This window comes from Artemia sp. Qi Xiang Cuo, chromosome 3, assembly GCF_049724085.1.
Source record: "Artemia sp. Qi Xiang Cuo chromosome 3, ASM4972408v1, whole genome shotgun sequence".
In the NCBI taxonomy this organism is placed as follows: Eukaryota; Metazoa; Arthropoda; class Branchiopoda; order Anostraca; family Artemiidae; genus Artemia; species Artemia sp. Qi Xiang Cuo.
In genome coordinates this window covers 39,823,178-39,838,277 of record NC_142796.1, presented here as the reverse complement: position 1 = coordinate 39,838,277, position 15,100 = coordinate 39,823,178, and the positions used below count along the sequence as shown (strand labels likewise).

At 36.4% G+C, this 15,100-nt stretch overlaps 1 protein-coding gene across 1 annotated transcript in view; it reads right to left on the bottom strand.

The window, feature by feature from the left end:
* Positions 1 to 15,100, bottom strand: part of LOC148954087 (AT-rich interactive domain-containing protein 5B-like) — a 142,625-nt gene that overhangs the window by 47,155 nt on the left and 80,370 nt on the right. The window contains exon 2 of the mRNA XM_089086124.1: positions 4,388 to 4,670. Within this exon, the coding sequence (XP_088942250.1) occupies positions 4,388 to 4,669 (282 nt within the window). The 5' untranslated portion in view covers position 4,670. The remainder of the gene's footprint in view (positions 1 to 4,387; positions 4,671 to 15,100) is intronic.

Below are 15,100 nucleotides of genomic sequence, written 5' to 3'. Positions count from 1 at the left end.
TTTCGGTTCGACGTCAACGGGTCTTCATACCCAAATTTTGATTCAGTCAAAACTTCGACTTTTTCTGTCTGTGGTATTGGGCATTGGTACTTTTTGTTATAAGGGTTTAGGACAAAACACAAAGCAAAAACAAAGTTGGGAGAACCTTACTAGCCAGCGAAAGAGAAAAAAACTTTAAATCCAGGCGAAATTCCAATATTGTAACTGTGACCGATTAGGCCGGATAAAGCTGCCGGGTTTTTCCGGTTTTGTACTTGGACCATGAGATTTTTGTGGCAAGTCGTGGCTTACGAAAATTCCACTGAATCCGAAACGCCATCTATGGATATTCTACGGAAAACTTCCGACAAACACAGGGTGAGATTTTCCTTAGCAGGATTGCCACCACCGTCAGTTCCTAAAGTGCTAAAATTGCCCAAATTTGCGTCCTACACAGCGATTTTCGGTGCTATAATCTAATAATTGACTGTAAAATGCTAAAATAGAACTTTCATGCTATTTTGGCGCTATTTTAGCATTCCTGAGCACGTGCTGCAATGCTACAAATAAAACAGTGTTAATTTAGCACTTTCGTGTTATAGGTGGCAACACTGTCTTTAGTCTGATATCAGAGACAATACTCTAGCGTTGCCTGTAGTACACTGCCATAAGCCTTCAATTTTTATTTGTTTATTTATCTATTTTCCATAAAGCTTCTTTATATGGAAAGGGTGGTCGTAGAGACTTCAGGGGGAGCTCATTCGATTTTGCACTAGCAAAAAATAGCATTCTCGCATTGCCAAACTCACTTCAAATGCTAATCATCATAAATCACGAGTTTAATCAGTTTAGGGAAATGAGAATCGCCTATCTTTAATAAAAAATGAAAAATGTTTTCAACTGAAATTAAGCAGCAACATTAAAACTTAAAACGAAAGAAAATTATTCTGTATATCATGAGGTTTACCCCTCCTTCATCCCTCACTCTTTATGTTAAGGTCTTAAAAGTTCTTTGAAGATATGTCTCATTCAAACTCAACAGCTCTTGTGTTTTAGCAGTGTTTCTTAAAGAATTGTAACAAAAAGTCAGACTTTAATGTACAGAGCGAGGGATGAGGTAGGGGCATCCCTCCTCATATACAGAATAATTTCAGTTCGTTCAAAGTTTTCAATTTGCTCCTAACGTTCCAACTGAAAAAACTTGCTCGTTTTTGTTTTTTTTTTAATTTAATTTCTGACCATTTTTTAAATCATGTCAGAAATTCCCCCGTGTAAAATTTCCCTTGGAGGATTCCCGGAAAAATTCTCTTCGTGACCCCCCCCCCCCCCCGCAGAAAATTCCACCCAGAAAAATTTTCATATAGTTCCCAATAACAAATACTATACATAAACGACGGGGCAAATTGCATAACTTACAACCCTTTCCTCAGGGGATGTCATCCTCAGAGGCATAGTTACTGGACCTTTTAACTATACTGAATCAAATTTCCATCGCAACTTTTGATTACATAATTCCTTTTTTGAGAGTTTTGGTTACTATCGGGCCGAATCGAGTCGCTTCGTTACCACGAACTTTTTGATAGTAGAAAATGTGCAAATATACATAAAAATACAGATATTTAGACCGAAAATGCAATTTTCCAGAAAAAGAAGTCAGAATTGAAGGAAACAATCTTCTAGTTTCAGCTAAATTTCATTTTAATGCATTACAAACCAGTTGTTAGGGACCAGGACGCTGAGAGTAAGGACCAGGCACTCGTGAACAAATTTTTTTGTGGATCCTCATCCTCTAGTTTTTATAGTTAGAAAAAAATACATTTTGCACACACACCGCCAACATTATCATGAATCAACGCCATTGAATTCCTCCTAGGAAGCCTTCTGGACCATCAATTCTATAAGTGCCACACATGTGTGTAACACCCAAGTTTACTATTGATGCACCAATTATAAACAATTGGAAAGAAAATCCTTGAAACAATTCTTTTTCAGGGGATAGCAGAATGAATATTGCACGAGTTTTCTTTCATGATATTAAATCCCGTGTGCGTCCCTTCGTCTGATTCCCCATTTTCCATTCCAGGGAAACAATAGGACAAGAGGACAAATGATTTACAAGCATTGTCCACTGAAAGAGTTTCTAACTTAATGTATGTTGTCTAATATCTAATTCTTCTTTTTTTCTATAACATTGTTTTTTTTAACATTTTAAAGAAGTTTTCCAAAGATATGTAAAGGGTAACATCAAAACCTAGCACGAGCAGAACAACCTCATATAGTGAGTTGAACTTAAAGGAAGAACAGAAATTATTATAAATGATTAAATGTAACCTAAAACTAACAGAAATTAAAATCAATAATCACGTCAAACTGAAAACGAGCATATACTACAATGAATGAATAGATGAAACTTTATTTCGACTTGTCTTAGGTTTTAAAACGGTTCTTTACATTTCTTTGAAAAACTTCTTTCTTGGAAATCTTCCTTTCAATTTATTTTTGCTCGTTTTTAACTGCCATGGTTTTATTATAGTATAATATTATGAATATTTGCAAAGTTTTTCTTTTAAGTTTTACTCCGAAAGAACTAAAATCTTGGATTGTAATCTTAATTTTGCATAAAATTGAATATAGTCAATCTTTTTAACAACAGCAATTTTTTGCAACAAATGTTATTAAGGTAGGCCAACTTGCGTGTTATGGCGATCAAACTTTGTTCTTGATCTGTAATGAAACCAGTTTTCTGTGTCCAATTGGAGATAATCAGCTTAGCCTGAGTGAGATTAACGGTATCTATGCAGGTATATTACAATTAAATATTTAATATAGCCTATATAGGTGGTTAGGTCAGGTTAGGTATTTAATATAATGTGTTCTGGGCGACATGCTTTCCATAATTCTATGTTTTAGTTTCCACAATTTTTGTCACTGAAGTATTATATTTCCATCATATTGGTACGTTCCGTTATGATTAACCTAACTTTACTTCTTTGGTGTGGTCGCTATAACACATAAGTACCGTTATAAATTTTAAATGGAGAATGTTGGGGGGATGAGGAGGGAGATTATTATTCAAATGGGTTGAAAATCTGCATGATTGTTAGTTTTCTACGGGACTGGCTCGTGTTTTTTGGACATTGCTTGTTTTTGTATAGTCAATCCACAGTTTGGATTTAGCTCCTTTTTGCACCAACTCAAGGTGTTATTGTACCGTATCACGGTTTAGCTTATTTTGCACTGGGTCAGGACTTGGCTCATATTTGCACGAAATAACGAAAATTCTGTGGCTTGGACTTGGCTCATTTTTGTACCGAGCCCAGACTAAGCTTGCCTTGTGGTAAATCAGTCTAGAGTAATGCTACAAACTAAGTAGCTTGGACTTACTTTTTTTGCATCAAATCTGGGTTATACCCACCCCCACCCCCACACACACACCCACACACAAATCGTGTCCGACTCGTAAAAAAAAATGTGCACATAAAAAAAAATTTAATACATTTTGTAATAATTTTTTCTGTAAAACTCTTCCCCCAAATAAAAATCCTGGATACGCTCTTGCTGTGAAGAATGGCTTATTTGCATAATTTGGAGCCCTTGTCTCGCAGTTTTTGGAACTTTCGGTCATTTTGAGTGAAATGGCTATTTCAAAATTTTGATCTGATACAATAGCGGTAACGGGGGTACCTGAGAAAAAAAACACCGAAGGTGGGAGGGGACTCGTTGTTCTTTGATCAGCTTTCCATATTAGATCTAATGCACAGTTTATATAATTAGGCAGTAAGTTTACCGCAGATTATTTCTGGCTCTTCATTCTCGGTGCAAACAAAAAGCTCCTCCCACTTATTCATGCATTAGCGGAATCCACTTATCCACGTGGATGTATTCATGAATCCACTAATTCATGAACGCGAGGCCAAGTTTCACGTTCCAGAGAGATCTGACATGTCTACCCGTGAAAAGATCTAATGTCGCTTATGTTTATACGTTCAATGGAGCACTCGCACCTCGGTCTGGGTTTTTATAATGGGTGAGATAAGGAAAGATCATACTGCTAAATATATATACTGTGATCTAATGGCTCTGGAGCACAGAAAGCTTCGTCAAAATACGGCTTCAAGTGGCATTTTAGGCTCGACCTGAATACACGGCTCTGCATATGTGCACATGAGGGCTTCTGTGATTTCAGAGACCCTTCTGTATATGTGGCTGGGGTAGACCCCTCTAATTATAAATTTTACCCTTCCGCATAAAATGGCTTTGGATTGCAACGGCATTGCCTATTAAAACCACGAAACTCAAAAATCTGTGGAAAGGCCTTCGGACAGATATGAGATAAAGAGTTCCCCCTCAAACTGGATATGTATACAGAATGTCATAAACAAGATAATTGATAGGAAAATAACCTTACCTGACCGTGGATTAACGTCCGTCCTTCAGAAGTATGCTCCGGTAAGAAATAAAGTTTAATACTTGAAAAATTTCCGTCTTGAATTCGGTCATACCAACACAGTTGAAGTTCAGCAATAGCTGCTGTCTCTTCTTCTGGCCATATTTTCACAAGCACAAATTCACCTAGCAATACAACCTCCAATTTACCAGACCTTTTAAACTTGAACCCCTTATAGAAGGTGTATTGACCTTGTTGACTCAAAGAAGGTCCAAAAAACTCTACATTGCCATTTATCTTCATCCTGAAATTAATAAATGTGTTCTTTTAGCATAGGAAGAAGAAATATAAATCACTATCGATAGCTCGTCACAGCAGAAGCTAAGACCTGCAAAGCAGCGCGCGCCCTATCCCACTTTGTTTAAATTTTCACGCCTTACTCACTTTCAAGAAATTCTTACTTGCTTTAAGTCATTTTAAGGCCACTTCCTCAGAAAACATTAATGAAATCCACAAAGTCGTTCATAGAGTTAATAAAGGCTTTTGCTGACTCTTTAAAAGCCCTATAAAATGCTTGAGACCAGGACAGTTGGGTATGATCCTCCTCCAGCCCACTCTCTTCAGGACTCCACTCTTTACTCCCTGCCAGGAAGATCCTGCTTGATTTAAAACATTTTAAGGCCTCTTCCCACCCCATTCAAGAACATCCGCACAATACATGAATGAAATCCATAAAGTCGTTCAGCTAATAAAGTTAATTAAAATCATAATCATAAAGTTAATTAAGTCTTGTGTTAACTTTCTTAAAGCGCTTTATTGTGTTTGAGACCAATACAGTTGTGCATACTCCTCCTCTACTCTTTGCTCCCTACCATGAAGCTCCTACTTGATTTAAATCATTTTAAGGCCTCTTCTCGCCTCGTTCGAGGACATCATCACAAGGCATTAATGCACTGCATTAATTCGTACATAGCGTAAACTTAGAAGAGTCAAGAGTCTACAGTTAACTTTCTTAAAGCACTTAATTGCGTCCCGGAAGGAGTCACACTGGGCTTAACTTTTTCTATTAAGTCAACATAGAAGACAAATTAATAGAGGAGAAACAAGGATGAATTTTGAAATAAATAAAAAAGAGACATTCTCAAGGTAAGGGATAATTGCCTTTTTTTTAAATGTAACTCAACTGAACATACATAATCTCAAAGAAAATAATATTTCTTCTCGTAGACTATTTAAATTGTTTGCATTATAAATTTGAATTGTTGGCTAAAAAAATTTGCATAAAGTCAATAGACCGAAACCCTTATCTCAAATGTCGACTATCTCTATGAACAGTTTCACGACAGGTCGCAATGCCAATATTTCCCGATAGCCTAGTGGGAGGGGGACAGACATTTAAGTAAGAATTCGTTTCCATGAGGAAGATATGTTTGTGGAAGCTTAACTCTTTGAAACATCGAATGCAACTTGTAAAAAAATATACACACAAAATAAAAAAAAATGGTAAAATATTAGGGAAAGGTTCATGTTCCGGGAGCCTCCTTCCTGTGTGAGCGTCTGAGGTAAGACATATACATTGACCCAAAATTCCTCATTATTGTTAAAACTGACGTTTTCAGGGCTTTCAGACCGTTTTTAGTAACTAGTCATGCACATGCCCCCCCCCCCGCAGGTAGGTGCGCATGATTGTTTTTCATACATATATTTGCCAAAAATCATATAGACTGGAAACTTCTGATGATTTGAATCCTATTCACATTCCCCCCCCTCCTCTGCAGTAATGTTACAACCCCCCTAACTAATGAACTTATACAATTAAGGCTGTCACTTAAATGCAACACATGCTCATTTGAAATGTATGTCCCATCATACACCTTGGCAAAAATTTCCCATTCATTTTCAAAGGATTATGCATACAAGTGCGTAAAAACAAAGAAAATAAAACTTAGATTGTTGGCATTTCATACATGGCAATACGTTATCTCCATAAAAGATTACTAATCTTGAAAGTATAGTTTGAATTATGCCAACAAGTCCAATTCCGCTAGGAAGTGATGTTACGTATGAGTAATTTCCCATCTGCTGCGGTATACACATTTTCAGTACATTCAAATGATGAAAATGCAATGATTTTGATAATTTAGCAGTGAATCGAAAATTTCTAAGGGGTGGGGTAAGTTAGCCAAAAATATCAAGATGAGAAAGGTTTTCCAAAAAGAGGTCTCAAAAGTTTCAAAAATTTGTATTCAAAGTTGTTGCAGAATATTGCACTTTTTGGGTATTTGTGGTCATATAAGGGGGTGAGTGAAAACCCTAGATCTACGTCCCCCAAGTTCTGATGAACGTCCCCAGGTTCTGATAAGGTGATTTATGTTGGTTCGTGGTTTTCGACAATGCTTGCGTTCACACGTATATCTTCTGTGTATAGCTCTCCATTGGAAATGTATTATTTTGTTGTAGCACTGTATTGCATGTATAAGCAGTAAATTAGTCCACTTATTCAATAGTACTTTTTGGTGAGAGGGGGCTAGCAATTTACTTTTTTGGATCTTTGAGGGGGGCTCAATATTCATTTGAAATCTGGAATAGTGTATGCAAAAAGTGGGCTACTTTTTGAATATGCAACGGCTAAATGAGTTTGGTTGACCCCCGCTGACAGTCGTGCTTTTTTTCTTTAAAACAGTCGAATAAGTTCGAAATTTAAGGAAAAGGTCTAGTGGGTTGCAATGAGTCTAGAGCTTTTAGAGCTGTTCTTCTAGTGCGTGAAAGAAACAAAATTACACTACTTTCTTTTGATTAAAATTGAGGCACTGACCTGACTTCAAACTACACTGATTATCATATTAATTCACTTTTTGCACACACACGCTCAGGATTAGTTTATAGGACCCAAGCAAACCACGGATTTTTATCTCATTTCTTCAAAAGCCATGCTGTGAGCATAAATTGCTAAATTGGCGTCAAAAATACGGCCACTTAAGGGGGCTTATGGGAGGAATTTAAAAAAGTCATTTAAGAAAACTAGTGGGGTCAATTCCGCATAAAGCCAGGCACACAGAAGGTGAGCCCTCGGATCAGTGCCCCTCCTTGGAGATATCAATATTTTTACGACTAAAACTATTTACGTAAAGCTAAAAACAGGGAAAATAGTGGAAATGACGGCATCCTGTTATAAAAATGATTGTATTCTAATGGTTTGTAATTAGGTAGGAGATAGCTATGAATATATTTTGGAAGGGGCCCTTCCAAGGAAATATTAACAGAAGCTAAGATTTGTATTGTATCTTTAAGCATTTTGAGGGGGAGGAAGAACCCATACTCTCAGAGATAGTTTTTCTAATTTTTGCATACGCATGTACACGTAACTAGACAACTTAACAGTGCCAGCTGAAAAGGCGTTATTTTACATGACATATTTTTTCTAAAAGATTAGAAAACTGAAAAATACGTTTTAGGTTGTTTTTTTTTTTACTGTGATTATATGCTCCCTCTAAAACAAGCGATTTTGCGACAAGTCTGCCGCTGTATGATATTACTTAGACTTCTCCATGGGGAAGGATCTAAACATGCTTAAAAAATAAGAAAATTGCCCTTTTTACAGCTATTTTTAAACGTATTTTCAATCTAAAAAACCATGTTCACTAAATTCCATAAATTCAGTTGGGCAGTTGTTTAGAGCTGAATCTCAGCTATGGAATCATATCAAATATATCATCTTTCGTTGATATATTAAAACCTTAGGAGCGCAGAAACATAACACACGAAAAATTGCACAGGGAACATAAGCCTTAACATTCTATCCAAAGAGTAGGGATACCTTATAAGAGTGGGAACTGGCGCTAGTGTCGAAAAAAGTAACAATTAATGCCATCTAGCGAATGGCGACAAGGCCGTACCCAGAGGAGGGGGGGGGTAGGGGAGTTTGAACCCACGCCCCCCGAAACGTTTGTTTGACTCGTAAAAACGTAACAAAAAAGGATATAAACAAATTTTGTATGCGTTTTTTTAGATTTTTTTTGTGTACCCCCTCCCCCTCCCGAAAAAAAATCTTTGATTAAAACCCCCTCTGAAAAAAAATCCTGGGTGCGGCCTTGTCTGGCGATATTTGGCATTTTTTAACCTCTGTAATCATTTTCCTGTTGATATCATACACTCATTACTGCCCTAATTTTACTAATTACACTAATTAAATTAATTATTCTCATTATTACACTAAAAAAGTCCAGTGTCGGCAAACACTAGATGGTGTTGACTGTTGTTTCTTTTTTTGTCGACACTATCGCTAGTTCCCACTCTCATAAGTTACTCATTCTGTTCGATTCTATCAGCATGTACAGGGGTGCTGTTTTAGGCCTTCAAAATATGATAAAAATTTGTTAAAGGTCTAGCTGTTAACTGTTTCTGTTTACAAGGAAAGGATACATTAATCTAATACATGTTTTATTTTAAACTAAAATTTTCGAATTATTTTTAGAGCCCAATAATATTCATCAAAATGACTTGAAACTATCAATATAGCCTGTAGAGTTTTTGGACATGGGCACTACATATCACCTTTCCTATTAACACCGCTCAAAGGGGACTTAGTGGTGTTACAAACTGTACGGCGGACTGTTCGTCTGATCACTCAGTCACCCTACCTCCGTGCCTTCAACCCCGCTGCATCCGTTCCTCTTAGTGTACACGAAAGTGTCCAATGAGTCCCCACTGCTGCAGGTATCGGCGTTGTTATATTTTTTGACAATAATGCCCCTTTCACGCCAGTCTGCTGGATTCCTCCCCAGAGCTTTAATCGTCAATATAATTGATTAAGTGATTTGAAAAAGGCGTATTCAACAATAGAAAAACTGTTTTCACATTAATTCGCCAATTGATAATTACAAATAATTTTCATATTCAGGAGGGAAGGTTCAAACCAAGTACCCCTCCATGCCCAGGTAAGGTCTCGAATCATTCTTGAAACCAGCTTTTTCTGAAACACTAATTATATGTACGCAGAACTTTGGTCTGCTGACGCCTGTTTGCTGTACTTACTTTAGCAAAATAGTGGGTAATTATCCTTATATCATTGACCTGTATATATATATATATATATATATATATATATATATATATATATATATATATATATATATATATATATATATATATATATATATATATATATATATATATATATATATATATATATATATATATATATATATATATATATATATATATATATATATATATATATATATATATATATATATATATATATATATATATATATATTGTTCACATACAAGTTATAATAAATACAAACACCAATTTTGTGATTGGCTTGATAGCTTTTACACTGATCAAGGGTGACAAGCTAAATCAATTCAGTGATAAGAAAAAAATCCATTATTTAAAGCATCTTAACTAATGCACGTAATAAACTTTCTATGTTTCATTCCTGTTTCCGCCAATGACCTATCATGTTTCATAGATTTCCTGACAGTATTGCCACCAACCTTTTCCTAAATTGCCCATATACTTCGATGACCTTTATTCGAATGTTAATTTCCTCCAAAGCACAAATTTATTTTATGCATGACCTATTTAACTTTTCTAAATTTTAATGCATAGCATGGCTTTATATCAATCATGGCGACTTTCATCCACACTGAAGATGGTAGGGCATAGGGCCACCAGGGGATCCCCCCGGGGATTCCAAAAGGACATCACGGGTAAATAAACAAAGATCTCCCTGAAAGTGCAATTCTCTGTACTTTAGCCAAGCCCCTCCGGACAAATCGTTTGACTCCATATTAGGCTATGTTTAAATGGTAATAATCATTTATAATTTTAATGGTAGATAATATATATTAGTTCATGCAATCCAAGTTTAAAATTACACACTTAGATCATCATCGGTGTACGCTACAAAAATTTGAAGGGTTAAAGAATATCAGGGTATTTTTTCTACGGAGAAGGGGGGAGTGTGAAATCCCTAAAACAAGAATGATGTCTTTACCACTATTCTCCCTTTCTCCGAGGCAGAACGGGTGGGGTCTTTAGAGGATTCCCCCCTACGCCCAGGTGTATATGGCAATATATAATGTTTGGAATACTTTGGAATAGGAGTTGCTGCTCTCTAAATCTTAAGAATGCCAAACCATCTTAAGCGATTTACTGGAAACAAGAGGGAAAGGGTAGCACCACTCTTATTTGTAAGCCTTGACTAGCCTTGTGGTAACAATTTTTTGTTTGTTTTGCTGTTGATGATGTTATGACAAGTAAAAAAAAACACAGCTAGGAATACCAGTCGTTTTATTACAACAAAAATAAAGCTCTTGTATTTAGAAGGCTTAGGGGGTGGTAGCCCTTTTCCTGTTTGTGCGTAATTTCTGTTTGTCTTGGGTTTGATTTGATTATTCATTTTAATTTCTGTTCGTATTGGGTTTCATTGATATTAATTTATGTTCGTTTAAGTTTGAGCTGTCATATGACTTATTTCTGTTCATCATTGGTTTTAGTATGCCTCTTTACTTTTCTCTGAAAAAAACTTCTATTTAGAAAACACTTTTAAAAATTGATAGCATGAATAAGGTAGTAACAAACATATTTGGGTACCCACATTTGTCACATCTTATTCCTACTCTTTTAAAACAAGTTGATAGTTACCACTTTTTGGAAAACCTCAAACCTATTTTAAACAGTTGTTACGTAAAATTTCTATAATCGTCTACAATACAAAAAGAAGTTTCTGACACGTTTCACGGGACAAGAATGACATCAGGTGGCAACAATGCTTACTGCCGGACGGATCTACAAACATAATTTTAATTTACCTGAAAAACATTACGATTCCAAGTTGAGAGAAACAGCTGATACCAATTCAAGTTTCAAAACGAAATTTTAGCTCTCTTCGAAGTCAAAGAATAATTCAAATTATGGGTTAAATTGAGAAACTTTTTTTTTAATTTCTTTTGTCTAGTTACGGTACCCCATTATTGATTTTAGAGATGAGACAGGAAAACGTAAACAAATCTAAAGGGGACATTCACTTAGTAACTTATAAATCCATAGCTAAAACTCGGGTATTTTGGAGTGTTTTCAAATTATAAAATAGCTTGACCGTAAATAAGACAATAAGCTGTGCGACAAATGTAGTCCGATCCTAGTTACTAGGGCTACAGGAAAGGAAGGTTACAATGGGCTACAAGGTTACAATATTGCCGAAAATTACTACAGGGCTACAAGGTTACAGTATTGCCGAAAATTACTGCAGGGCTACAAGGTTACAATATTGCCAAAAATTGTATCTTTTGACCGTCCCAGTGGGGCCAAACAAATATGAGATCGTATTGGGCGGGAAGAGGTCACAAGAAAGAACTTCAGCAACTGGACTTCATGAAAGGGGATAACGAGTAAAGCTTTAAGCCAACTACCGTTGATAAGGAACATGCGGAGCTTTTAGAGCCTTGGGCGGATTGATGCTGCAATGGGTTGTTAGTAGAAGTTATGGACCGATAATTTAAATACAATGACAAAAGTTTGATCCTGTTTAATCATACATGTACATAGGGTGGAAAGATTAGGCTCTCCATCCCACCCACCTACCCAATACGGTTGCCATAAAGTACATGTTCAGTCTTCTGGCCCCTACCACAGTACAAATACTCTGACCCCTTCCAGCATGTACATACGTATACCTGAATGCAGAGAGGGGGAGGGGTATATAAAATTGTGGCCAAAAAAGGATTGTGTTGTAATTGAGCTCTCCCAAATTTGGAGATAACAAGAGTATAGAGTATTAAATATTAGCCTAACTCTCTGAGAAAAATTAAATCAAGAAATCCGTCCAGAAAATGTTTACATGCTTCACCTGTAAAAAATGGCCACCCTTGTCTTAAACCACACGACCACACCCCCGAAAATTTTTAGGTGAACGCTCGGAAAGGTAAAATCTAGACAGCATATCTAAGAAAAAATGTTCACTCTTATCTTACAATTCACCCATACACCCCCCTCCCATAATTTTAGTCGAGCCCCCGAAAAGGCCAAATCTAGAAAGCACCTCTAAAAACTAGTTTCATTCTCTTAGAGCAACACCATCACTGATGTTTGGCAAACCACCAGAAGAAATTCAGTTTTTACACTCCTTTGTCTGTTTGTTTATTTCTAGATTTAGATAGCAACGATAAGAAATGAAGCATTGCATTAGGATGTATTTTAACTATTTCAGCTAAAGTATAAACAGTCCAGCTAAAAAATGACGTTGCAATGCGGGAATGCTAGGGCAACGATATCCCCCAACCCTCAGATGGGCTGAATGATACACTTCTCTTAGCTACCTACCTCTGCACTCCCCCTAACTTACACTTAAGTGGACAGTTATCATGATGATAATTACAAGTAGCCTACCATTACAAAGAACCATTAGTTTAGTTTGATTCACACTCTGGGGTAGGCCTATACCTAGAGACGCTATTTCCAGAAGCATCACGGATGGGGAGGAGGAATAGCCCCCCTCCCCCTCAGCCAACATTTTTGGTTAGTGACGTCAATGGTCATTTCATGTCTTGGAGGGGGTACCAATTTAGACCACACGATGTGCATCTTGTTCCGCCACGCCTGTCCCACTTCCATTGAATCACGACTTTCTGCGCCATGCATGACATAACTCGCACCATGCGTTTGCACATTTTTTTTTCATCTTTCCCTGAGGGATCTAGGAATGATATGTTTTCCCAGGAGTGCCAAGACTAAAGAAATACTCCGTTTTCATCCCACTTTTAGATAGTTTCGAATTAATAGAATTAATATTCTACGTACATTTTGGATCTTAGTTACTCCTGGTTTACGCCCAAAATGTGTACCAAACATTTCGCACCGTAAAACAGTCACATCAATAGTGTCGGCAAATCCATGAATGGTTCCAGACACATCTGCGTATATGGAAGACAGGGGTGATTCCCTCCAGATCGGTCCGCATAGACTTCATAGAATGGTGGAGAATCACCCCCGGTGTCCTCTGCTGGTACACCGTTGTATATTTCAGGCATCATGTTTTAATACAATGTAAAAATGAATTCATAATTATTTGCTGTTTATTAAAGCGCCTTTCCCTTTATTTTATATAAGGTACGTTGTTTTCTTTTTCGTTTTTATTCTTTCTTTTCCGTTCGCGTACATCTTGTGGGTTGACTTGAGGTTATTATTTTTCTTATTTTCTTTCATAGGCTTTTGTGTCATCTTTTCTGTTGTGTCTAGAACTTAGGCCTACTGTACAGCAATTCTTACAAAAAGTGAATAAAATAAACAAATAAATATTTTCTAATTCATAAACAAAACGATAACCGTCCTGTCAGCGAGTGGTATGTTTTCCTTTGTTTCTAGCCAAAATCACCTGAGCACCCTGCCTACCTACGCTATAGAGAAGCACAAAAATAATAAATTAGAGAAATACAATTCCGCTTTGACTGAATATATCCAAACATTACAATTTAATAACCCAGCGTTGCATCAAAAGAAAAAAAAACAAATACAACGTTAATGAATATGAGCCCGAAGTAACAAAATTATCCTTGACGTACAAGTCAAAAAGTTAGTTTTTCGTATTTTTTTCCGAATTGATTTCAAGCACGGTCGTAACCAGGTTTCGTATTTTTCAAGCCCTCCTTCCCCTTCACCTATAAAGATGAAAATTATCTAAACATATATATTTTTCACTGTATCTGCATAAAAAGGAATAAGGGGGAATCCCGCCTAAAATTGGCAAGAAGGAAGGGACAACCCCTAGAAAAATTTAAATCGACAAAGGGGGCGCTTTCCCGGCCCTCCAGGGAATGTGTTCTGATACCCCCACCATTACTACACTGAAGATCAGAACTAAGTGCATGTTTTTTACATTTAATGTCTATTATGTCCCCCATCCCCCCCCCACCTCGAATAAAACTCCAAGCTACAGGCCTTATTTTAGATCAGATAAGTTAAATGCTATTTCTATCTATTTTCTTTTGAAAATGTTACCATTTCATTAATCCTATTTTTTTTTACACAAATCCCAGTCCATACTTTAAAATGGACAATCAATGATTATAGTCCCTAACATATGAAAACGACAAATAATTACCAAACACGAAAACAATAAAAAACGAAGCAACGCCACTGCATTTTCATGCACCAAGAAATTCCAGTTTGAGGAATAGCTTCAACGCACAATTAGCTTCGATAGGAAGATTTTCGAAAAGGAAACAATTAAATATTTTCGTCTGGGAAGTCAGTAATATTATAAAAATACTATTAACATAACTATTAATTTTAAAGTAGTATACTTTCAAATAAGAGTCATTAAATTTATGCAAATAATTAAAATAACGGTATCTTCATATTCCCAAACTATGCGTGATAAAATTTGCGAAAATATACCTACATGAACCATAAACATTGAGATTTATTCATTTTACGCCTTAAAACTATTATTGAATTTGGGAACATTTTCTTAATTCTGCATTTCTAGAAATTAAGTGAGGGGTTGTTCACTCTATGTTACTAGTGTGTACAACTTTCCATCTTTGGTACCATATCTGTGATTTCCAACACTGTATTCAGTTTTATGTCTACGGCCATAGTACATTTAAAGCAACTACAGCTAAGGGTAGGGGAACTTCTCATTGGATTTCCCGAAAACAACTAATAGAAATCGATGAGGGGCTCCCTGGTATTCAGTGGCACCGCTTGAGGGGGGGGGCAGTTACC